Consider the following 20645-nt stretch of genomic DNA (forward strand, 5'->3'; position numbering starts at 1 on the left):
ATAACAAAGATATTTTTCTGTTACTGTCTAAAACTACAAAATAATCTTAGCAGGTTGAACAAAACTTTACAATAAACTGAGATACAATCTATGTATTACAAGATCAGTTTTAGTTGATTTTGTATATTCAAGTGATGCACCCTCCAAGGAATAACTTATAATACCAAAAAAAAAAAAAAGTAGGCTGATATTTACCTGAACAGAACACAGCAAGAGGCAAGGACAAAATGGTCAGAGACAATATATGTCAGAGAGTGGCTACTTTGCAGTTGTCATATATTTTGTTTGTTATAAAAAATTTTTTTCCTCCTCAAAGAAACATAAAAATCGATAAATTGTAATGATTCCTGACATTTTGATGTTTAGCTAATTTATTCTAGAAGTTATGTTTTGTTTAACTTGAAAATAAAGAAATAAGTTGAAAAATAAAGAGCAGAGTTCCCTTTCTTCAATGTTGGTAGCAATAATAGGGTCTGTACTATTGAATAATTAGAAATGCAACATATTGCAAGTCATAACTAGCTACTATAAGTACAATAATTAAAATCAATCATATAATTCATAATTATGCAAGATTTAATACTTAAAGCTGCTGCAGGCGATAAGTTTCTACAATACTATTTTGCAAAATCAAAAGGATTTAAGGAACACAAAAAGTTGTATTATAACTCAACTTCACATTTATATATCAAATTCTAACCTCCATGCATTTCTTTAACTCCTTCTAGAAAATGGGTATTGTAACCACTGACTTTTTCCTAGCAAAAAAAAAAAAAAGTCTTCCCTATTGCAAAATAAGCATGCATCATGCAACATGCAAAAAATACCTGAGATGTCTTATTTTCAGGGTCTGTTTGCTTGGCCAGTGCACAAGGAGAAATCAATTCGTTGCCTCTTAGAGAGATGGGAGGTGGTGGGGTTGTAACAGATGACCTGTGGTCAAACACTAAGCTTTCAGATTTCCCCAATCTTGAAGGCAAGTTACTACTGTCACAATTTGGGGGTAGTAACAAGGGACCAAACGGGATTGCCTGGGTGGACAGATGAGCACGAGGAAGTGGGAGGGGCTCTAGGCTGCGAAGAGAATCAGAGGAGCTAGCACTAGAGACAGGAGCTATAGATGAAGGAGTTTGTCCCTGGCCTGATAGTGTTCTCATGGATCTATTTATCAGATTTGAAAGAGCTGGGGAAGGATGGAAACTTTTATCTGGAGAGGAGCTCATAACTCCTTGGTTAGTAGGGGACACAGAAGACACTGCCGAGAAGGTTGATGTAGAAGGATACATATAAATATTCTTGGGCTTTTCTGTACATCTAAGCCCACCATCATGTTTGTCCTTTGAAGAAAGTGAAGAAAGGCTCTGTGTAACAGGAGGAAGACCTGCAGTACTTGATATATTGGGTTGCAGGGAGAGAGTTGGATTGTTCTTCCAAGAAGTAGATGACAATGTTTTCTCTACATTCAAAGAACCAGGGCTGATTCCTGTATGTTTTGTGGGAGAAAGGGCAGGCACCTTTGAAAGAGGGTCAAGTTTGGAAAAAAAGGGAAAGTGTAAAGTTTGCTGAGTAAATTCAGGAACCAGAGTTTCTCCTTTATTGGGGGACCCGGCTCTCAGGGAACAACTTGAGAGAGACTTTTTAGGCATGGCTGTGTTTTTTTTTACATCTTGATCAAGAGTAATTGTGGAAGAAGTCAGGGAGTTGAGAGAGAAGGTGGGACACGATGCAGGGGAAGAGGATCTTTGGTGAGAAGGGTTTGATTTGAGAATAGCAGTGAGAAGGGACAGTCGAGAGGGTACTTCAGATTTTAACCCTGACTTGGACAGATTTCCACTAGATGACATTTGGCTACATATAGTTGAAGAAGAACCATGAAAAGAAGTGGTAAATGGTTTGGGGCTTGGAGAGAGTAAGTGCATGACAATACGAACTGGTATGTAGGATGCAGAATTTGACTTCAAAAAAGCACTGGAGGATGGTGGAGAAGAGGTTCTTGAACTTTCTCTGGGACTAAGGACATGCGAGGTCAAAGATTTTGTCATCTTCAGAACTTCAGGTGCTTGTCCAGGTTTTTGATCAGCTGCACTTGGACTGGAAAAGCTAGAACCTGATAACTGAGTAGATTGAGGGAACTGTAATGTTGAAGAAGTGCCCTTTGATGCAAAAAGGGGTGAAGAGTGAGCTGAAGTTTGAAAATATGTAGTTGTTTCTTCCAGCATGGCCCCACTGATATCCAGCTTCCTAGTGTGGAATTCCTCTAGGACAGAGGATCGGTCGAAGGTAACTGGGTGAGGTGGTATTTTCTGATTAGTTGGAGAAACAAAGGAGAAAGCACGTGGTTTACAGGCATGCTGCTCAGTGGTAGTGGGAGAAGTTAACTAGAGGAAAAAGAAATAGACAGATTGTAATAGAACATTATCTGTTAGGTTATCAAGATACTCTTGCCATATATATTATACAAACAGTCCTATTCCTTTACACAAAATTAGGTAATTGAAACCTCTATAAATATGGAAGAAATTCTGTTTAATAATAAGGTACAGTTTTGGATTTGAAATCAAGAAGTAAGTCTTTTAAGTATAATACTCTGTACCTTATTTATCCTCAAGAATGAAAACCAATTTGAAGTTTTGTTTATTAGCATGGTTCCATTTGGAAAGTAATTTATTGACTAAAAGTTATAATTTTAAATCAATCATAAATTGCTATCAATATGACAAAACTCTTGGTGTTTTTTTGCAATATATTTTTATCAACATGACAAAACTCTTATTGGAAAATGTAGTAGATGTAGTAAATTTTCTTCCATTTTAAGAATATAAATCATAAAATAATAGCAATGACTCCAATCTTTGAAAATAATTGCAGTTCAAATGTTAAAAATTCTAAAATCCTTGACTTCTACATATTAACTCAAAACAAGACCCAGAATTTAAGAGCTGTATAAGTCAATATCAACAATTAGAAATTTAGTGGAATAACAAAGTACATAATAGAGGAGTTTAAGATTACAAAATAAAAGGGCCAGAGAGATAGCATGGAGGTAAGCTGTTTGCCTTGCATGCAGAAGGACAGTGGTTCGAATCCTGGCATCCCATATGGTCCCCGAGCCTGCCAGGAGTGATTTCTGAGTGTAGAGCCAGGGTAACCCCTGAGCACTGCCAGGTGTTACCCAAAAATACAAAAAAAATTACAGAATAAAATATTGTCTGTAGTTACTATCCAGAATAAAAATCTAGCAAGTAATTTGGGTTATTAAGTTAGTTTTTGTAGTAAAGGTATCCAGAATACTAAACAAGCACAATCTTTCTGAAACAATTCAGTCCACAAAATGCACCTCAAGCAAAAGCAAAACAAATAACATATTCGTTTTGGACAATCTGTCAGATAACTGAGCATATACACTCTGGTGTTATTCTACAAATTATCCAGTATGTTAAGACAAGTACTCAACTAGTAATCTCTTTCAAACACAATTTTTTTAAATATAGATTTTCCTTCAAATTCTAAATTGAGTCTATTATTCTACAGGATAAAAGAAAATACCAATGTCTAATAACTTGGGGAATATCAGTTAATCAAAATTATGTTACATGTCATGCATGATATGCATAGATGATGTATGTATATCATTAATATATGAACTAATAGAAGGAAAATGTGTACAACTCTATACTAACAAACTTAGAGAATTTTGACAAATGCAGTGAAAGTATTTTTTATTTTGCTTTAAAATATGTTAAAATTACCTAATGCAAATATTTTCATGAATCTTTATAAGTTTGAAACTCATAAATTTAAATAACAACTCAAACTTGTTTCTAGGACATTATAGCCAGAATATTTTTTACTTTTATATATAAATAATTTTGTGTATTTGCAGTACAGAATTCTTGCCATATAAATAATACTTGAACACACTGTCACAATCCACAGTACTGAAAATTTAGAGATCATAGACAATGAAGTATAACTTAATCAAATTGAGAAATAAAATTTATCAGATCTTTCACACAAATTATATTTGGAAACAATTCTGCTCAGTCAGTATTTAGATAATTAATTTATGTAATTAGCCATAAATGGAAGGTCTTTTCTAATTGTTTTCAGTGATTGCTCTTTCCTCAGAGAAGAAACAAAGAAATTAAAACTACTGAGTATCTTTGCATATTATCCTAAAACTGTTTGGCAAAGAATTTTGTAAACAATTAACTTTTTTAGTCCTGTTGTTTCTAAGTAACTTCAATTATGACAAATGTTAATTTATCATAATTATTCTCTAAATTATGATTATGTCACAATTAGAAACAATAGTTCTGAAAGTCCCATTTAGAAGATTTAAAGATGATACCTCTTCATCTCAATTCTAATTACTAAGTATTCTACTATAATGTTATATTTATCTACATAATTCAGAAGTCTTGATATTATTCTAGTTTATACTGAGATTAACATATAGCACCATAGTTTTAGAAGATCATCAGGAATGAGAAGAGTACGTTTTATTCATGGATTCATTATCCTGAGGTCCTCTCATTAATAAGGCTTTTGGAAAGGGGATATTAAATACATGAATAATCTTATGTCAGAAGAATGTACAAGACTGTACAAGGATGCTTAGTCCAGGACTTCCCTAAAGATCCTTTTTACTACCTCTTCCAAGGAAATCTTTCACCAGTGACAATAAACTCCCCTACAGTCTACAAATATCTCCATCACCTCATCCTCCATTAGCAACCATTATGTTGCTTTGTTCAGCTTGTTTACTGAAGTTTTAATACCTTCTCAAGCCTGACCTCTATCTTCATAATTGATTTCTTATACCTTATGTTACTTTGCCTCAAACACCTCTTTCAAGGTCCCTCTTTATTTCCACACCTCTTCTCCTTCTCTTTCCACGCTGCTCCAAATTCATTCTCAAAATACTCTAAAAAATTATTTTAAATTTTGATTTATATTCACAATATGGCATTTACAGAGGGTACTTGCAATGTTCCTTTTTTTTTTTTTTTTTTTTTGGTTTTTGGTTTTTGGGTCACACCCAGCAGTGCTCAGGAGTTACTCTTGGCTCCATGCTCAGAAATTGCTCCTGGCAGGCTCAGGGAACCATATGGGATGGCAGGATTCCAACCAATGAGCTTCTCCATGAAAGGCAAATGCCTTACCTCCATGCTATCTCTCTGGCCCCGCAATGTTCCATTTCAAACAAATAGATTATTTGGGATTTATCTTTGATTTTATGAGTCACTTCATTGTAACTCATTATCATGAATGCTTCCAATTCTAGAGATATTGCAGCAAACTGCAAATGTTCATATTTTTCATAATAAATGGTACTCCGTTGTATTAATTCATCCATTAATTTTTATTCATATCTAATTATATATAATATATTTATTTACATAGATATAATATATTATATAATGTTATATATGACAGTATTATATTATCATATAATCTTATATAAACAATATAAAATCTATAGTAATATATTAAAATACTTTAATAATATATAATAATAATTGGGGCTGGCGCCGTGGCGCTAGAGGTAAGGCATCTGCCTTGCCCACATTTGCCTAGGATGGACCGCAGTTCGATCCTCCTGCACCCCATGTGGTCCCCCAAGCCAGGAGCCATTTCTGAGCACATAGCCAGGAGTAACTTCTGAGCGTCACCGGATGTGGCCCCCAAACCAAAATAGATATATAATAACAATTATACATTACATTATATTAGATAGTATAAATATTATAATGCATTGGTATAGTACAATGGTTCTCAAATAGTGGGGCGCGCCCCCCAGGGTATGTGTGTTTGGCATCGGTAAACTGTCATAACAAGCTAAGCCCCATGTTTATGTCTCTGTATGTCTCTGGAGCTGAGAGTTGCTGTGTCCTGCTTCAAGCCCTGCCTCGAAAATCTATGCATTGCAAAACGTGCTCTTTGTAGCCATTAATCTAGACATCACCTGTTTTAAAAAAATCAACTCAAATTATTTTATAATTTTTGTTTTGCAGGTAAAAATTTTTTTAATAAAGATACTATTTACAGTCGCAAGGGGGACTCGAAAAATGTTTTCTTCTTCCTAGGGGGGCATGACAGAAAATAATTGAGATGCACTTGTATAGTATAAGAAGTAATATATACTACATATTTATTGTACATATGCAGCATATCATATATTACATGATATATAATGCTAGATATTAAAATTTTATATTACTTTAAAAATAATATATACTTTACATACCATATATAATTCTGTATGACATGTGCACTTTATAATATAAAATTATAATAATATATATAAAATACATTGTGTCTATGTTATATATCACAATATATTATATGTACAAAATATAATTATTAATAATGTACATAAATATAAAATTTCCATAATATTATATATAACATAAAATATATAATATGTAATATTATTTTATGCCATGCAATATATATAATTCATATATACAAAATTTTATATATTGCATTATATGTTATATATAGCATATAATATATTAGGATAGAATATTATACATTAGAGAAATGGCTGCATGTGGGGGTTTCCAGGCAGAGTGCTGATTGCTCTACCTGCAGAGTCTCCACCGGGCTGTGCTTCTTCTGAGGAACTGAGCACCGGAAGGGAGCCCTGTCCTACCCTTCTCTGTCTTTCCTGAACTCTGGAAGCTCTCCTCAGAGCCCTGGGATGCGAACCCCAAAGAAACTACATTCGGAAGCTACCCAGCGAGCCAGTGAGTGAGTGAAAAATGGCTGCATGTGGGGGTTTCCAGGCAGAGTGCTGATTGCTCTACCTGCAGAGTCTCCACCCGGCTGTGCTTCTTCTGAGGAAACTGAGCACCGGAAGGGAGCCCTGTCCTACTCTTCTCTGTCTTTCCTGAACTCTGGAAGCTCTCCTCAGAGCCCTGGGAAGCGAACCCCAAAGAAACTACATTCGGGAGCTACCCAGCGAGCCAGTGAGTGAGTGAGAAATGGCTGCATGTGGGGGTTTTCAGGCAGAGTGCTGATTGCTCTACCTGCAGAGTCTCCACCGGGCTGTGCTTCTTCTGAGGAACTGAGCACTGGAAGGGAGCCCTGTCCTACCCTTCTCTGTCTTTCCTGAACTCTGGAAGCTCTCCTCAGAGCCCTGGGAAGCAAACCCCAAAGAAACTACATTCGGAAGCTACCCAGCGAGCCAGTGAGTGAGTGAGAAATGGATGCATGTGGGGGTTTCCAGGCAGAGTGCTGATTGCTCTACCTGCAGAGTCTCCACCGGGCTGTGCTTCTTCTGAGGAACTGAGCACCGGAAGGGAGCCCTGTCCTACCCTTCTCTGTCTTTCCTGAACTCTGGAAGCTCTCCTCAGAGCCCTGGAAAGTGAACCCCAAAGAAACTACATTTGGAAGCTACCCAGCGAACCAGAAACTGAGCACCTGAAGGGAGCCCTGTCCTACTCTTCTCTGTCTTTCCTGAACTCTGGAAGCTCTCCACAGAGCCCTGGGAAGTGAACCCCAAAGAAACTACATCCGGGAGCTACCCAGCGAACCAGTGAGTGAGTAAGAAATGGCTGGATGTGGGGGTTTCCAGGCAGAGTGCTGATTGCTCTACCTACAGAGTCTCCACCCGGCTGTGCTTCTTCTGAGGAAACTGAGCACCGGAAGGGAGCCCTGTCCTACCCTTCTCTGTCTTTCCTGAACTCTGGAAGCTCTCCTCAGAGCCCTGGGAAGCGAACCCCAAAGAAACTACATTTGGAAGCTACCCAGTGAGCCAGTGACTCTCCTCAGAGTCCTGGGAAGTGAACCCCAAAAATACAGCATTCTGAAGCTGCCCAGCGAGCGAGTGAAAACTACACCTGACCAGTGGGGCCCGACTGTGAAAAACTGTGAGTGCTGCCTGTGTGTGTCTCTCTGCTATCCTGTTGCGTGAACCTCCTGAGAGTGGGCTGAAAAGAGGCTCCAGAAGGCACTTAGCTCCACTTCGCTATGCAGCCGTGTGCTCTTTCTAAAAAAAGAACACCATCACAAGAAGAAAAAAACCACACTAAGAACTGTGCTGGATCACAGAAGCAAGAATTTCTCTCCAGACTGTCTTCTCTGCTGCGTGCTTGGGCCTAAGATTTGATCCTGTGTGAGGCTTCATCCACGGAGGACTCCCCTACCTTGAAGGCAAGTTGGCCCATCCAGAAAGGGCGGAGCCAGAGAAGTGCGTTACCTGCATCATATAACCAATGAATACCACCACAACACGTAGAAAAATCCACAATACAAGTGTGACAATGGGGAAACACCGCAGGCCAGCATCAGACATAGAGAATGAAGATGACAATTCTGATGACCAGTTAACGACCAACCAACTAATCAATCTCTCAGATAAGGACTTTAGAGTAGCAATATGGAATATACTCAAAGAACTCAAAGAAACCATGAATAGAATAGAACAGAACACTAATAAGAATCAAGAAAATATGAAGACAGAAATCACAAAACTCCAAACTGAAATAACAGGTCAAATAACAGGCCTGAAAAAATCAGTAAACGAAGTGAATGACAAAATGGATAAGCTCTGGGACAGGGTATCAGAAGCTGAGAATAGACTTGGTGCTGTGGAAGATGAGATACATAACAATTCCATACAACAGGAGAGATTGGAAAAAAAATTAAAACAAATGAACAGACAATGGAAAAATTAGTCAAAGAATGGGAACAGATGAAAATAGAGGTCTATGATAAGATCAACAGAAACAACTTAAGAATCATTGGAGTCCAAGAGACCCAGGAAGAATCAACGGTCAAGAACATCATTAAAGAGAAACTCCCAGCGCTAAAGAATATAGGTGATCAAATCCTGCATGCTCGAAGAGTACCAACCAAAAGAGACCCAAGAAAAACCACCCCAAGACACATCCTAGTCACAATGACAAATCCCACAGATAGAGACAGAATTCTGAAAACAGCAAGATCAAAAGGGGAAATTACATTCAAGCAAGCATCCTTGAGATTTACAGCAGACCTGTCACCAGAAACACTAAATGCCAGAAAGCAGTGATGGGATATTGTGACATATTGTGACATATTGTGAATGCTTCACCTAGAATACTGTACCCAGCAAAACTCACTTTCCGGTTTGACGGAAGAATACATGGTTTCACAGACAAAAAACAGCTCAGAAACTTTACAGACTCAAAACCAGTCTTAAGAGAAAAACTGAAAGACCTAATCTAAGACAAGACTGACCAAAAGACACACCAAATTTCGATATAAAGATGGCATTAAATCCCAGGACAATTCTTTCTCTCAACGTCAATGGACTAAATGCACCAGTTAAGAGACACAGAGTGGCTAAATGGATCAAAAAACTCAATCCAACCTTCTGCTGCCTACAAGAAACGCACCTGAATAGTCAGAACAAACATAGACTCAAAATAAAAGGCTGGAGAAAAGTTATCCAAGCAAACAACACCCATAAAAAAGCTGGAGTGGCCATACTAATATCAGATAATGCAAACTTTATACTCAGGAAGGTTGTAAGGGACAAAGATGGACATTTTATATTAATCAAGGGGTATGTAGAGCAGAAGAAATAACTCTCCTAAACATATATGCACCAAATGAGGGGCCAGCAAAATATTTAAAACAACTGTTGACAAATCTAAAAAACAATATCAATAACAACACAATAATTGTGAGGGACCTCAACACTGCTTTGTCAACACTGGATAGGTCAACCAGACTGAAACCCAACAAGAATATACTAGACCTGAGGAGAGAAATGGAAGAAAGAGGCCTACTGGATATATATAGGACACTCCATCCCCAGAAACCTGGATACACATTCTTCTCCAATGTACATGGGACATTCTCCAGGATAGACTACATGCTGGCACATAAAACATACCTCCATAAGATCAAGAGGATAGAAATTTTGCAGACTACCTTCACTGACCACAAGGTTCTGAAATTATTTGTGAATTCCAAAGGGACTCAGAAGAAAAACTTTAACACCTGGAAATTAAACAGCCTCATACTCAATAACCAGTGGGTCCGAGATGAAATCAAGAAGAAAATCAAAAGGTTCCTGGAAACAAATGACAATAAAGACACAAACTATCAGAACTTATGGGACACAGCAAAAGCAGTACTGAGATGAAAATTTATAGCTTTGCAAGCACACATCAGGAAGGAAGAAGGAGCTTACCTGAGTAGCTTAATGACACAGCTAATAGAACTAGAAAGTACTCAACAAAAGGACCCAAAAATAGGAAGACAGAAGGAAATAAAAAAGCTGAGAGCAGAAATCAACGAAGTGGAAACCCAAAAAACAATCCGAAAGATCAACGAAAGCAGAAGTTGGTTCTTCGAAAAAATAAACAAGATTGATAGACCACTGGCAAACCTAACAAAGAAAGAGAGAGAGAAACTTGATAACTAGTATTAGGAATGAAAAAGGAGAGATCACTACTGATATGACAGAGATTCAAAGGGTAATCAGAAACTACTTTGAAAAACTCTATGCCACTAAAAATGAGAACCTGGAAGAAATGGATAAATTCTTGGACTCTTATAATCTTCCACGGTTGAAAGAAGAGGATGTAGCATATATAAACACCCCCATCACCAATGATGAAATAAAAATGGTAATCAAAAGTCTGCCCAGAAACAAAAGCCCAGGCCCAGATGGATTCACTAATGAATTCTATCAAACTTTCCAAGAGGAACTACTACCAATCCTGGCAAGACTCTTTCATGAAATTGAACAAGTGGAAACACTCCCAAATAGCTTTTATGAAGCCAACATCACCTTGATACCTAAACCAGACAGAGATGCTACAAAAAAAGAAAATTACAGACCAATATCGCTGATGAATGCAGATGCAAAGATCCTCAACAAAATCCTGGCAAATAGGATTCAATACCTCATTAAGAAGATCATCCACTACGATCAAGTAGGTTTCATCCCAGGAATGCAAGGATGGTTTAACATCCGTAAGTCTATCAACATAATACACAACATCAACAACAAGAAAAATAAAAACCACATGATTATATCAATAGATGCAGAGAAAGCATTTGACAAGGTCCAACACCCATTCTTGATCAAAACTCTCAGCAAGATGGGAATGGAAGGAACCTTTCTCAATATAGTTAAGGCCATCTACCACAAGCCAGTGGCAAATATTATCCTCAATGTAGAAAAACTAAAAGCCTTCCCTCTAAATTCTGGCACAAGACAAGGCTGTCCTCTCTCACCACTCCTATTCAACATAGCACTGGAAGTACTTGCTATAGCAATTAGGCAAGAAAAAGATATCAAGGGAATCCAGATAGGAAAGGAAGAAGTCAAGCTCTCACTGTTTGCAGATGACATGATGCTCTACTTAGAAAACCCTAAAGACTCTACCAAAAAACTTCTAGAAACAATAGACTCATATAGCAAGGTGGCAGGCTACAAAATTAACACACAAAAATCAATGGCCTTTCTATACACCAATAGTAATAAGGAAGAAATAGACATTAAGAAAACAACCCCATTCACAATAGTGCCACACAAACTCAAATATCTTGGAATCAACTTGATTAAAAATGTGAAAGACCTATACAAAGAAAACTATAAAACTCTGCTCCAAGAAATAAGAGAGGACACGCGGAAATGGAAACACATACCCTGCTCATGGATTGGCAGGATTAACATCATCAAAATGGCAATACTCCCCAAGGCGTTATACAGATTCAACGCTATCCCTCTAAAGATACCTATGACATTCTTCAAAGAGGTAGATCAGGCACTTTTGAGATTTGTTTGGAACAATAAACACCCTCGAATAGCTAACGCAATCATTGGGAAAAAGAATATGGGAGGAATTACTTTCCCCAACTTTAAACTTTACTACAAAGCAATAGTTATCAAAACAGCATGGTATTGGAATAAGGACAGACCCGCAGATCAGTGGAATAGGCTTGAATACTCAGAAAATGTTCCCCAGACATACAATCACCTAATTTTTGATAAAGGAGCAGGAAATCCTAAATGGAGCAAGGAAAGCCTCTTCAACAAGTGGTGTTGGCACAACTGGCTAGCCACTTGCAAAAAATTGAACTTAGACCCCCAGCTAACATCATGTACGAAGGTAAAATCCAAATGGATTAAAGACCTCGATATCCGACCCCAAACCATAAGATATATAGAACAACACATAGACAAAACTCTCCAGGACATTGAGACTTCAGGCATCTTCAAGAAGGAAACTGCACTCTCCAAGCAAGTGAAAACAGAGATTAACAGATGGGAATATATTAAGTTGAGAAGCTTTTGCACCTCAAGGGAAATAGTTCCCAGGATACAAGAGCCACCCACTGAGTGGGAGAATCTATTCACCCAATACCCATCAGACAAAGGGCTAATCTCCAAAATATACAAGGCACTGACAGAAATTTACAAGAAAAAAAACATCTAATCCCATCAAAAAATGGGGAGAAGAAATGAACAGACACTTTGACAAAGAAGAAATACAAATGGCCAAAAGACACATGAAGAAATGCTCCACATCACTAATCATCAGAGAGATGCAAATCAAAACAACGATGAGATACCACCTCACACCACAGAGAATGGCACACATCACAAAGAATGAGAACAAACAGTGCTGGCGGGGATGTGGAGAGAAAGGAACCCTTATCCACTGCTGGTGGGAATGCCGTCTAGTTCAACCTTTATGGAAAGCAATATGGAGATTCCTCCAAAAACTGGAAATCGAGCTCCCATACGATCCAGCTATACCACTCCTAGGAATATACCCTAAGAACACAAAAATACAATACAAAAATCCCTTCCTTACACCTATATTCATTGCAGCACTATTTACCATAGCAAGACTCTGGAAACAACCAAGATGCCCTTCAACAGACGAATGGCTAAAGAAACTGTGGTACATATACACAATGGAATATTATGCAGCAGTCAGGAGGGATGAAGTCATGAAATTTTCCTATACCTGGATGTACACAAAATCTATTATGCTGAGTGAAATAAGTCAGAGAGAGAGAGAAAAACGCAGAATGGTCTCACTCATCTATGGGTTTTAAGAAAAATGAAAGACATTCTTGCAATAATAAATTTCAGACACAAAAGGGAAAAGAGCTGGAAGTTCCAGCTCACCTCAGGAAGCTCACCACAAAGAGTGATGAGTTTAGTTAGAGAAATAACTACATTTTGAACTGTCCTAATATTGAGAATGTATGAGGGAAATGTAGAGCCTGTTTAGGGTACAGGCGGGGGTTGGATGGGGAGGAGGGAGATTTGGGACTTGGGTGATGGGAATGTTGCACTGGTGATGGGTGGTGTTCCTTTTATGACTGAAACCCAAACACAATCATGTATGTAATCAAGGTGTTTAAATAAAAAAAAATAAAAAGAATCAAGCACACACACACATAAAAAACAAAAACAAAAACAAAAAAAAAAGTTCAAGTCTGTCTTATATGAATACTGGAATAATGTGAGCATAGTAGAATTTAAATTGTTTGGCATGAACCAAATATAATGAGTTTATTTGGGAAAAGTACTTTGAGTGTGATTTTTTTTTCTTTTTTTTTTTTTTGCTAAATTACACTTACTCTTTGGGGGTGGGGGCAAAGATGTGTCTAAGAATTTTTAAAAGACTAAGAAATATAGCCAATGATAGATTCAGGACAAGATCACTCTGGTCATCTTGTTTTGTTCAGTTGGGTTTCATTTCTTTTTACTGCAATTTTAAGAGAAGAGTGGCTGTTAGTTAGATTATACCCTTCCCTTTTCAGGGAAACCCAAAGATAGGAATTATGATATGTGTCATTTTGGAAAAAGGAAACACTTGCTTAGAAACTTGGAGCTGACATTTTAATGCAAGATCCTTTGTTTACAAGGCCATAAAAATTGGGAAAATATTTCCTCTGTGAATGTGAGGAGAATCATCCATTAAACTAATTATACTCATTGATCCTTGATTAAAAATATCATGCTGCGGGGGATGAGGGAGGTTTGGGGCACTAATGATGAGAATGTTACACTGGTGAAGGAGGATGTTCTTTATATGACTGAAACCCAACTACAATCATGTCTGTAATCAAGGTGCTTAAATAAATATATATAAAAATCAAAAAAAAAAGAATATTATACATTATATTTTGTATATTTTCTTTTTTATTTATATCATATGTTTATATAATGTATGTTATGTCATTATATATTATATTTTGTATTGTGTACATATATTTAGCATACAGATTATATGGTCTACTTTATTTTATGTATTTTATGCATTATATAATGAATATACAAAATTTACATATAATTCTATACTATTCTATTCTATATACTATGCTATATGTACTATATACTATTCTTTTCTATATAATATTCTATTCTATATTATAGAATCATATATACCATGTGCCAACATTATATAGTATATACTAAAATGTATATGCCATATGTAACCACTAGGTTGTTTTCAGATTTTGTTTTTTCCATTTGTACTTTAACAAATATAGTAGCTCTCTCTTTATCTAGAGGAGAATATTTCAAGATGCCCAGAAAGGCCTGACACTGAAGACAATACCTGATGCTATATACACTAAGTTTTCCTTATACATACACATTGATACAGTTAAATTTATAAATTATGCACAATAAATAATTGACAGTAAAACAGAACTTCAATAATGCACTATAATAAAACTTATGTGAATATAGCCTTCAAGTACTTTGTTATATGCTATATTTTTCAATAGCAGCTAAACACACAGGTTACAAACCATCAAATATAAAATGAGCATACAGATAAAATTTTAAGTACTTTATAGTATAACAATAATATGGGCCAGAGTGATAGCACAGCGGTAGGGCATTTGCCTGGCACGTGGCTGACCCAGGACAGACTTGGGTTCTATCTCAGGCATCACATATGATTCCCTGAGCCAGGAGTGATTTCTGAGTGCAGAGCCAGGAGTAACCCCTGAATGTCACTGGGTGTGGCCCAAAAAACAAAAATAAAAATAAAAGTAAAGAAATAATATTTATGAATATTAAAACTGTGACCTGCAAAATGCTTTTGCTTTAAGTTTACTGACCAGCTGAGTATAGAACATTGCATGATATGAATGAATCCAGGTTAGTCTACTGGAAGGTACAAAATCACTTCTCAGTAAATTGATGACCATACAACTCACCAACTACTACTCAATCCAGTATCCTGCCTATTGTAGACATAAGTGAATCACAGCCAAGATCAGCCAAATTTGATTTATATCTATGGACATCAACTGAACATAAGTTGTTGACATGAAAATTTTCGAGCTAACAAAATGACAATTGTTAAAATTACTAAAATTTGGGTCCAGAGAGATAGCATGGAGGTAGGGAGTTTGCCTGCATGCAGGACAGTGGTTAGAATCCTGGCATTCCATAAGGTCCCCCAAGCCTGCTAGGAGTGATTTCTGAGCATAGAGACAGGAGGAATCCCTGAGCACTACCAGGTGTGACCCCAAAACCAAAAAAAAAAAAAAAAAGACCTAAAATTTGTCAATTTTGCTAAATATAACCTAATAATGACGAGTTTATAAGACATGTAAATGAGGTCTTAGTAATTCCTTTATTTCCCATAATTATAAGTCCATGTTATTTATCAGTTATATTTGTGGCATACAGTACCCACTCATTATTTACTTACTGCTCTCTAGAGCTACTTTATGAAGATGTATACTCCCATCTTATGTTCTTGGAGCTGGGAGAAACTGCTGCTAGCTAAGAATCTGGCACACATAAAAAGTTTTACAGAGGTAACTAAAGCAAGTAATCAGTTGATTTCAAGTGTATCAAGTAGAAGCTTATCCTGAATGGACATAAACTAATCACATGAGCTCTTTAGAAGAGGATCAAATGAATAAGTCAAAGTAGAAGAAATGTTCTTGCTCTATTGCTGGTGTTAAGAAACAAGCTGTCATATGTGCAGAAATATAGCTCAAGTTCATTCTGTGAACCACAAGCACCACAAGAGAAAATAAAGAAGCAAGCTGCTTTTTTTTCTACAAACTCAAAGAAATAAATTTTCTAATAACCTAAAGAAGCTTAGAAGCAGAGCCTTTCTACTCTGGGCAGCCTAGTAATTTTATTTCAACCTGAGTAAATAATAATGTCCACTGTGGCAAGACATTTGAATTATAGAAATCAGGAGGAAAACACATAGATACTGTTTTAGAATACTGATCTTATGATAATTTGTATACAGCAACAACAACAACAACAACAAAAAAAGAGCTTTTGTCACTAACTGCTTAACAAGTTTTTACCACCTGTTCTTTCACAAAATTAGCTAAAATTAATTAATACAATGATTTAGTTCTTCCAGAATCAAAGAGGTTCGAGATCACTCATTATGTTTCTTGATTTCACCACAGAAACTAGCACTTATAATATCTCTCACTTTTTTAATTCTTTTATCTGTGGTATAGCCTCTATTTTCTCTATCCTAGCATGTTTTCTATTTTTAATGAGTCATTTTTTACATGCATTCTCTTCTTCTGTCCCTTTATATGATGCTTTCTAATTGTATACCCTAATTGAAATGCCAAGGCACTGCATGTCTACCCAGAAATTGATTAACCCAACCTTCACATTTTCATTCAAATATTGTAAACTCTTTCTGATAATCCAAACCATTTTGGGTACCCTTCTTCAAGACATTCACAGTTTCTGAAATCATTTACCTGTTATTATCTATATTTTCAGAATGTTTTGTTGTTAAAATGCCATTGAATATTTACTTAATGTAGTAGATAGGTTCTTAGAATTTTCAACTCAAAAAAAAAAAACTGATGTATAATTTAGGTTTTTCTCAGCAGTGAGTTGATTCACTCATTATCACCCAAGATCATGTTTTCTCATCAATGTTATAATAAAACAATGTTAAACAAAACTAGCTTCACAATGTATTTTAATGTTTATTTCCCTGACATTTAATGGTTGTTAATCATCCCTAAGAAGAAGGGCAGAGCAGGGACATTTTGTCTTCTACCAGGTACCAAAACTGATGTGAATCACATATTCATCCAAAGAAAGAAAAGAAATGGAAATGTATAATTGGGCATATCACTAGAATGTGCTTAATGAGTCAAATCACTTGGTGGCCATGATGGTTTTGAGCCAGAGTATAAACTATGTAGATGGGAGGCCAGGCTCCAACCCTATCAACCCCTCAAGGCTTTCTGGGATAAATAGGAAACACAGAAGTCGAAGTGATCCCTGAGAAGTAGGTATACTAGGTGTAGCCTACAAACCAAACCATAACTGTCATATAGCCTTTTAAATAGAGAGACTAGATATAAATATATAGATGAGATGTAGATACAGGTATCATATAAATATAGATGATTTAAAGAATTAGCAATGCTATATGGATTTTATTTATTCACACATATATAGGAAATACATATATGTATGTATATAGGTAATAAGGCTCTCTAAATATCTAGTTATTCTTATTACATCAAGGTTAACTATATAAGCTCTCCCAGAATGAGTTGACTACTTGATTCATCTCTCACTTGATCAAGGGAGGCTTACTTTATGTGCTCTGCCTACACTTAGAAAGTTGGCTGAAGATTATTTGCAGTCTCCTTCCTGGCAACTTAATATAAACATGTCACTTTTCATGGAAAGCATGTCTTCCCAGAAGTTATTAGGATGGAATATGGAAGCATAATATCTCAAATATTTTTCCAAGATGTTAATCTCTCCATTCATGAAGCCTAAAGCTATGAATAATTTTTTATTAAGGAAAGAACAAGAAAAACATAATGCAACAGTTCTATTGGATCACTGGATCATATGATCATGTGAAAGAATCTTTTCATCCATAGACATTTATAACTATCTACAGTATTCCATTATTGGATTCTGTTGCAAGTCAGCCCCTGAAGAGGTTGACTGATGGAGGGATGGAGGATGAGGCCTTTCTCCTCCAGCTCGGACCAGACGTTTGTTACCCTGTTCAGTCGGCAGTTCTGAGGTGAATGCAGTGGGAAGAAAGCCAACAGGCAGTCAGGCTTCCGAAGAAAACAGCTCTTTATTCCGTGAAGAGGAGGAAGCCAAAAGGCCTAAGAATAGGTCCAGGACAAAAAGCCTCTGCCTTCCACAGACCCTTGTTTTTATGCCCCAGAATCAGGTACCACCCAATTGTGGGATTAGGTATCACCCAATTGTGGGAGCAGAATCAGGTACCACACTAGGGTGGGAGCAGAATGCCAGGTCAAACCCTAGGGTAGGGCACAATCACCGATCGGGGTAGGATCAGTAACATAATAATCCCATTAAAATGTTTACAAACACAACAGATTCAAGGAGGGAAATTAGAATATGAAATTATCTTTTGCCATCACAGGGCTCAGAAATATACCTAAATAAATTAAGGCTATTGTAGTTAAATGTGTTGCTGTTTTTGGAGTAAGTCAGGACCATGGCAGTAGTAATGCCTTTCTTGGAGGAATTTGTCTCTGTTCTTTTTCTATTTCTTAATAACTTTGCTTTCTGTCATTCCGAAACAAATGTATTATGAGCAATTATGTCAACAATGTAATACATTTTCTTTAAATAAATAATTTCAGTTAAAAAATTGAGGCCTAGGTAAGAAAGTTTTTCATTCAAATAGGATAATAAATATAATCCCTTGCCCACAGATCCATGAATTGTGGCTAATCTTCATTTGACTCTAGCCAGATCTTTTTATTTTGATTTCCACGTCATCTTCCTAGATCTTACATGAAAGGTACATTTAAACAAAAATAGAATTTCTTTATATATATATATATATATATATATATATATATATATATATATATATATATATATATTATGCCCCACATATACTACCATTTCTTTTTGGGGGGGAGGTTGAGCCACACCCAGTGACTCTCAGGGGTTACTCCTGGCTATGGGCTCAAAAATCACTCCTGGCTTGGGGGTCCTTATAAGATGCCAAGGTATTGAACCTTGGTTCATCCTAGGTTAGCGTGTGCTAGGCAAACACCCTAAAGTTTGCACCACCTCTCTGTCCCCTGCCATTTCAAACTTTTATAAAATACATTTAATTATTTGATAACAACCTACTAGGTAAGGCACTGTTCTAAGTCCTGTACACATATGTACACTATTAAAGAAAGTTATTATCATCACTCCCTTTTGGGTTTATAATAACATAGAACTTGTCCAGATGAGATGTACAAAATTTTATTTCTCATTTTTGCTTTCTTATATGATTCCTCCAACAAATGACTGTCATTTCCATTTATTCTATCATTTACCAACTTCCCACTCACATTATACATTGAGATCACTTCATTTTTTTTCTTTTTTTAACTTTTTTTTCTTTATTTAAACATCTTGATTACAAATATGATTGTGATTAGGTTTCAGTCTCCTAATATCAAGATTTAATTAGGTCACAAAGATTCTGTTTAACTTTAATTTAATTTTAATGTAATTTCTTTGTTAATTTAGAGTATTACATTTTATTATATTTTAAATGTTATCATTACCTTATTTTAAAGTCATAGCCAAATGTGCTGGTTACTCATCACTGTGCTCAGGGACTATTTCTAGTGTTTTGTAGGAACCTCAATGTGGTATTAGGGGTTGAAACTCAATTGGGCCATGGAACCAGCAACTTGCCCACTGTATTATCACCTTGGCCCCAACAATATATTATCTTAGTCAATAAAATATATTTTATTTGACATGTTTACAAACTTCTAGTTTGGTTGAAAGTTCTTTAGCTTTTTCCAATTTTTTTTTGGTCCGTTTCAGTATCCTTCACTGGCTTATATTATTTCCTTGGCTTTCGTGTGCTATAATGCTATTTCATTTTTTCCATGAATAAATGTGTTCAGCCATATCGTCTCAATATATAGGGCCTTGCATGCAGCTGACCCAGAAGTAGCCAGGGTTTGATCACCAAAAAACCCTTATGGTCCCCTGAGTCTGCCAGAAGTGATTTCTGATCACAGAGTCAGGAGTCACCTCCTAAGAGCCACTTGGTGTGTCACAATACCCCATAAATAAATAAATAAATAAATAAATAAATAAATAAATAAATAATATTCACTATTCATTTTCCTCACCTATAATTCTTTTGTTTTAGGCACTGTAACTTACAAAACTGTTAATGGTAGAGTTTCACTATCCACATATTATTAACTTAAAAAATCTAGTTAATTTTAGTCCTTAAGTAACCCATTTCTTTCCAGACTCCAAGCTTTCTCATGTTTTTTTAGATAAATTATTCTTTGCTTTTCCACTGATATTCACCTCTATTTTAATGTTAATTATACCCTAAGTAAGACAATTTTTGGACTTTTACACCAAAATTTAAGAAAGCATTACTCAAAAACATTTCTCTTTTTTTCAAAAATTTACTTTTATAGCTTTATTTTAAATGTTTTTCTAGTGGCTTATTAAATATCACATTCTTTTACTTAAATATAACTTTTATTTAAATATAGAACTTCAAAGAAAATATTTGGGATAAAAATAAATTTTTAAATAATATTTTATTTAAACACCTTGATTATAAACATGATTGTGTTGGGTTTCAGTCATGTAAAGAATACCCCCCATCACTAGT

The 20645-nt window shown here is 36.0% G+C and overlaps 1 protein-coding gene across 1 annotated transcript in view; it reads right to left on the reverse strand.

Moving 5' to 3' along the window:
- MLIP (muscular LMNA interacting protein) overlaps nt 1-20645 on the reverse strand; it is a 160421-nt gene that overhangs the window by 111940 nt on the left and 27836 nt on the right. Inside the window, 1 exon segment of the mRNA XM_049777647.1 lies at nt 828-2378. Within this exon segment, the coding sequence (XP_049633604.1) occupies nt 828-2378 (1551 nt within the window).

The sequence above is a fragment of the Suncus etruscus genome, chromosome 7, assembly GCF_024139225.1.
Source record: "Suncus etruscus isolate mSunEtr1 chromosome 7, mSunEtr1.pri.cur, whole genome shotgun sequence".
In the NCBI taxonomy this organism is placed as follows: domain Eukaryota; kingdom Metazoa; phylum Chordata; class Mammalia; order Eulipotyphla; family Soricidae; genus Suncus; species Suncus etruscus.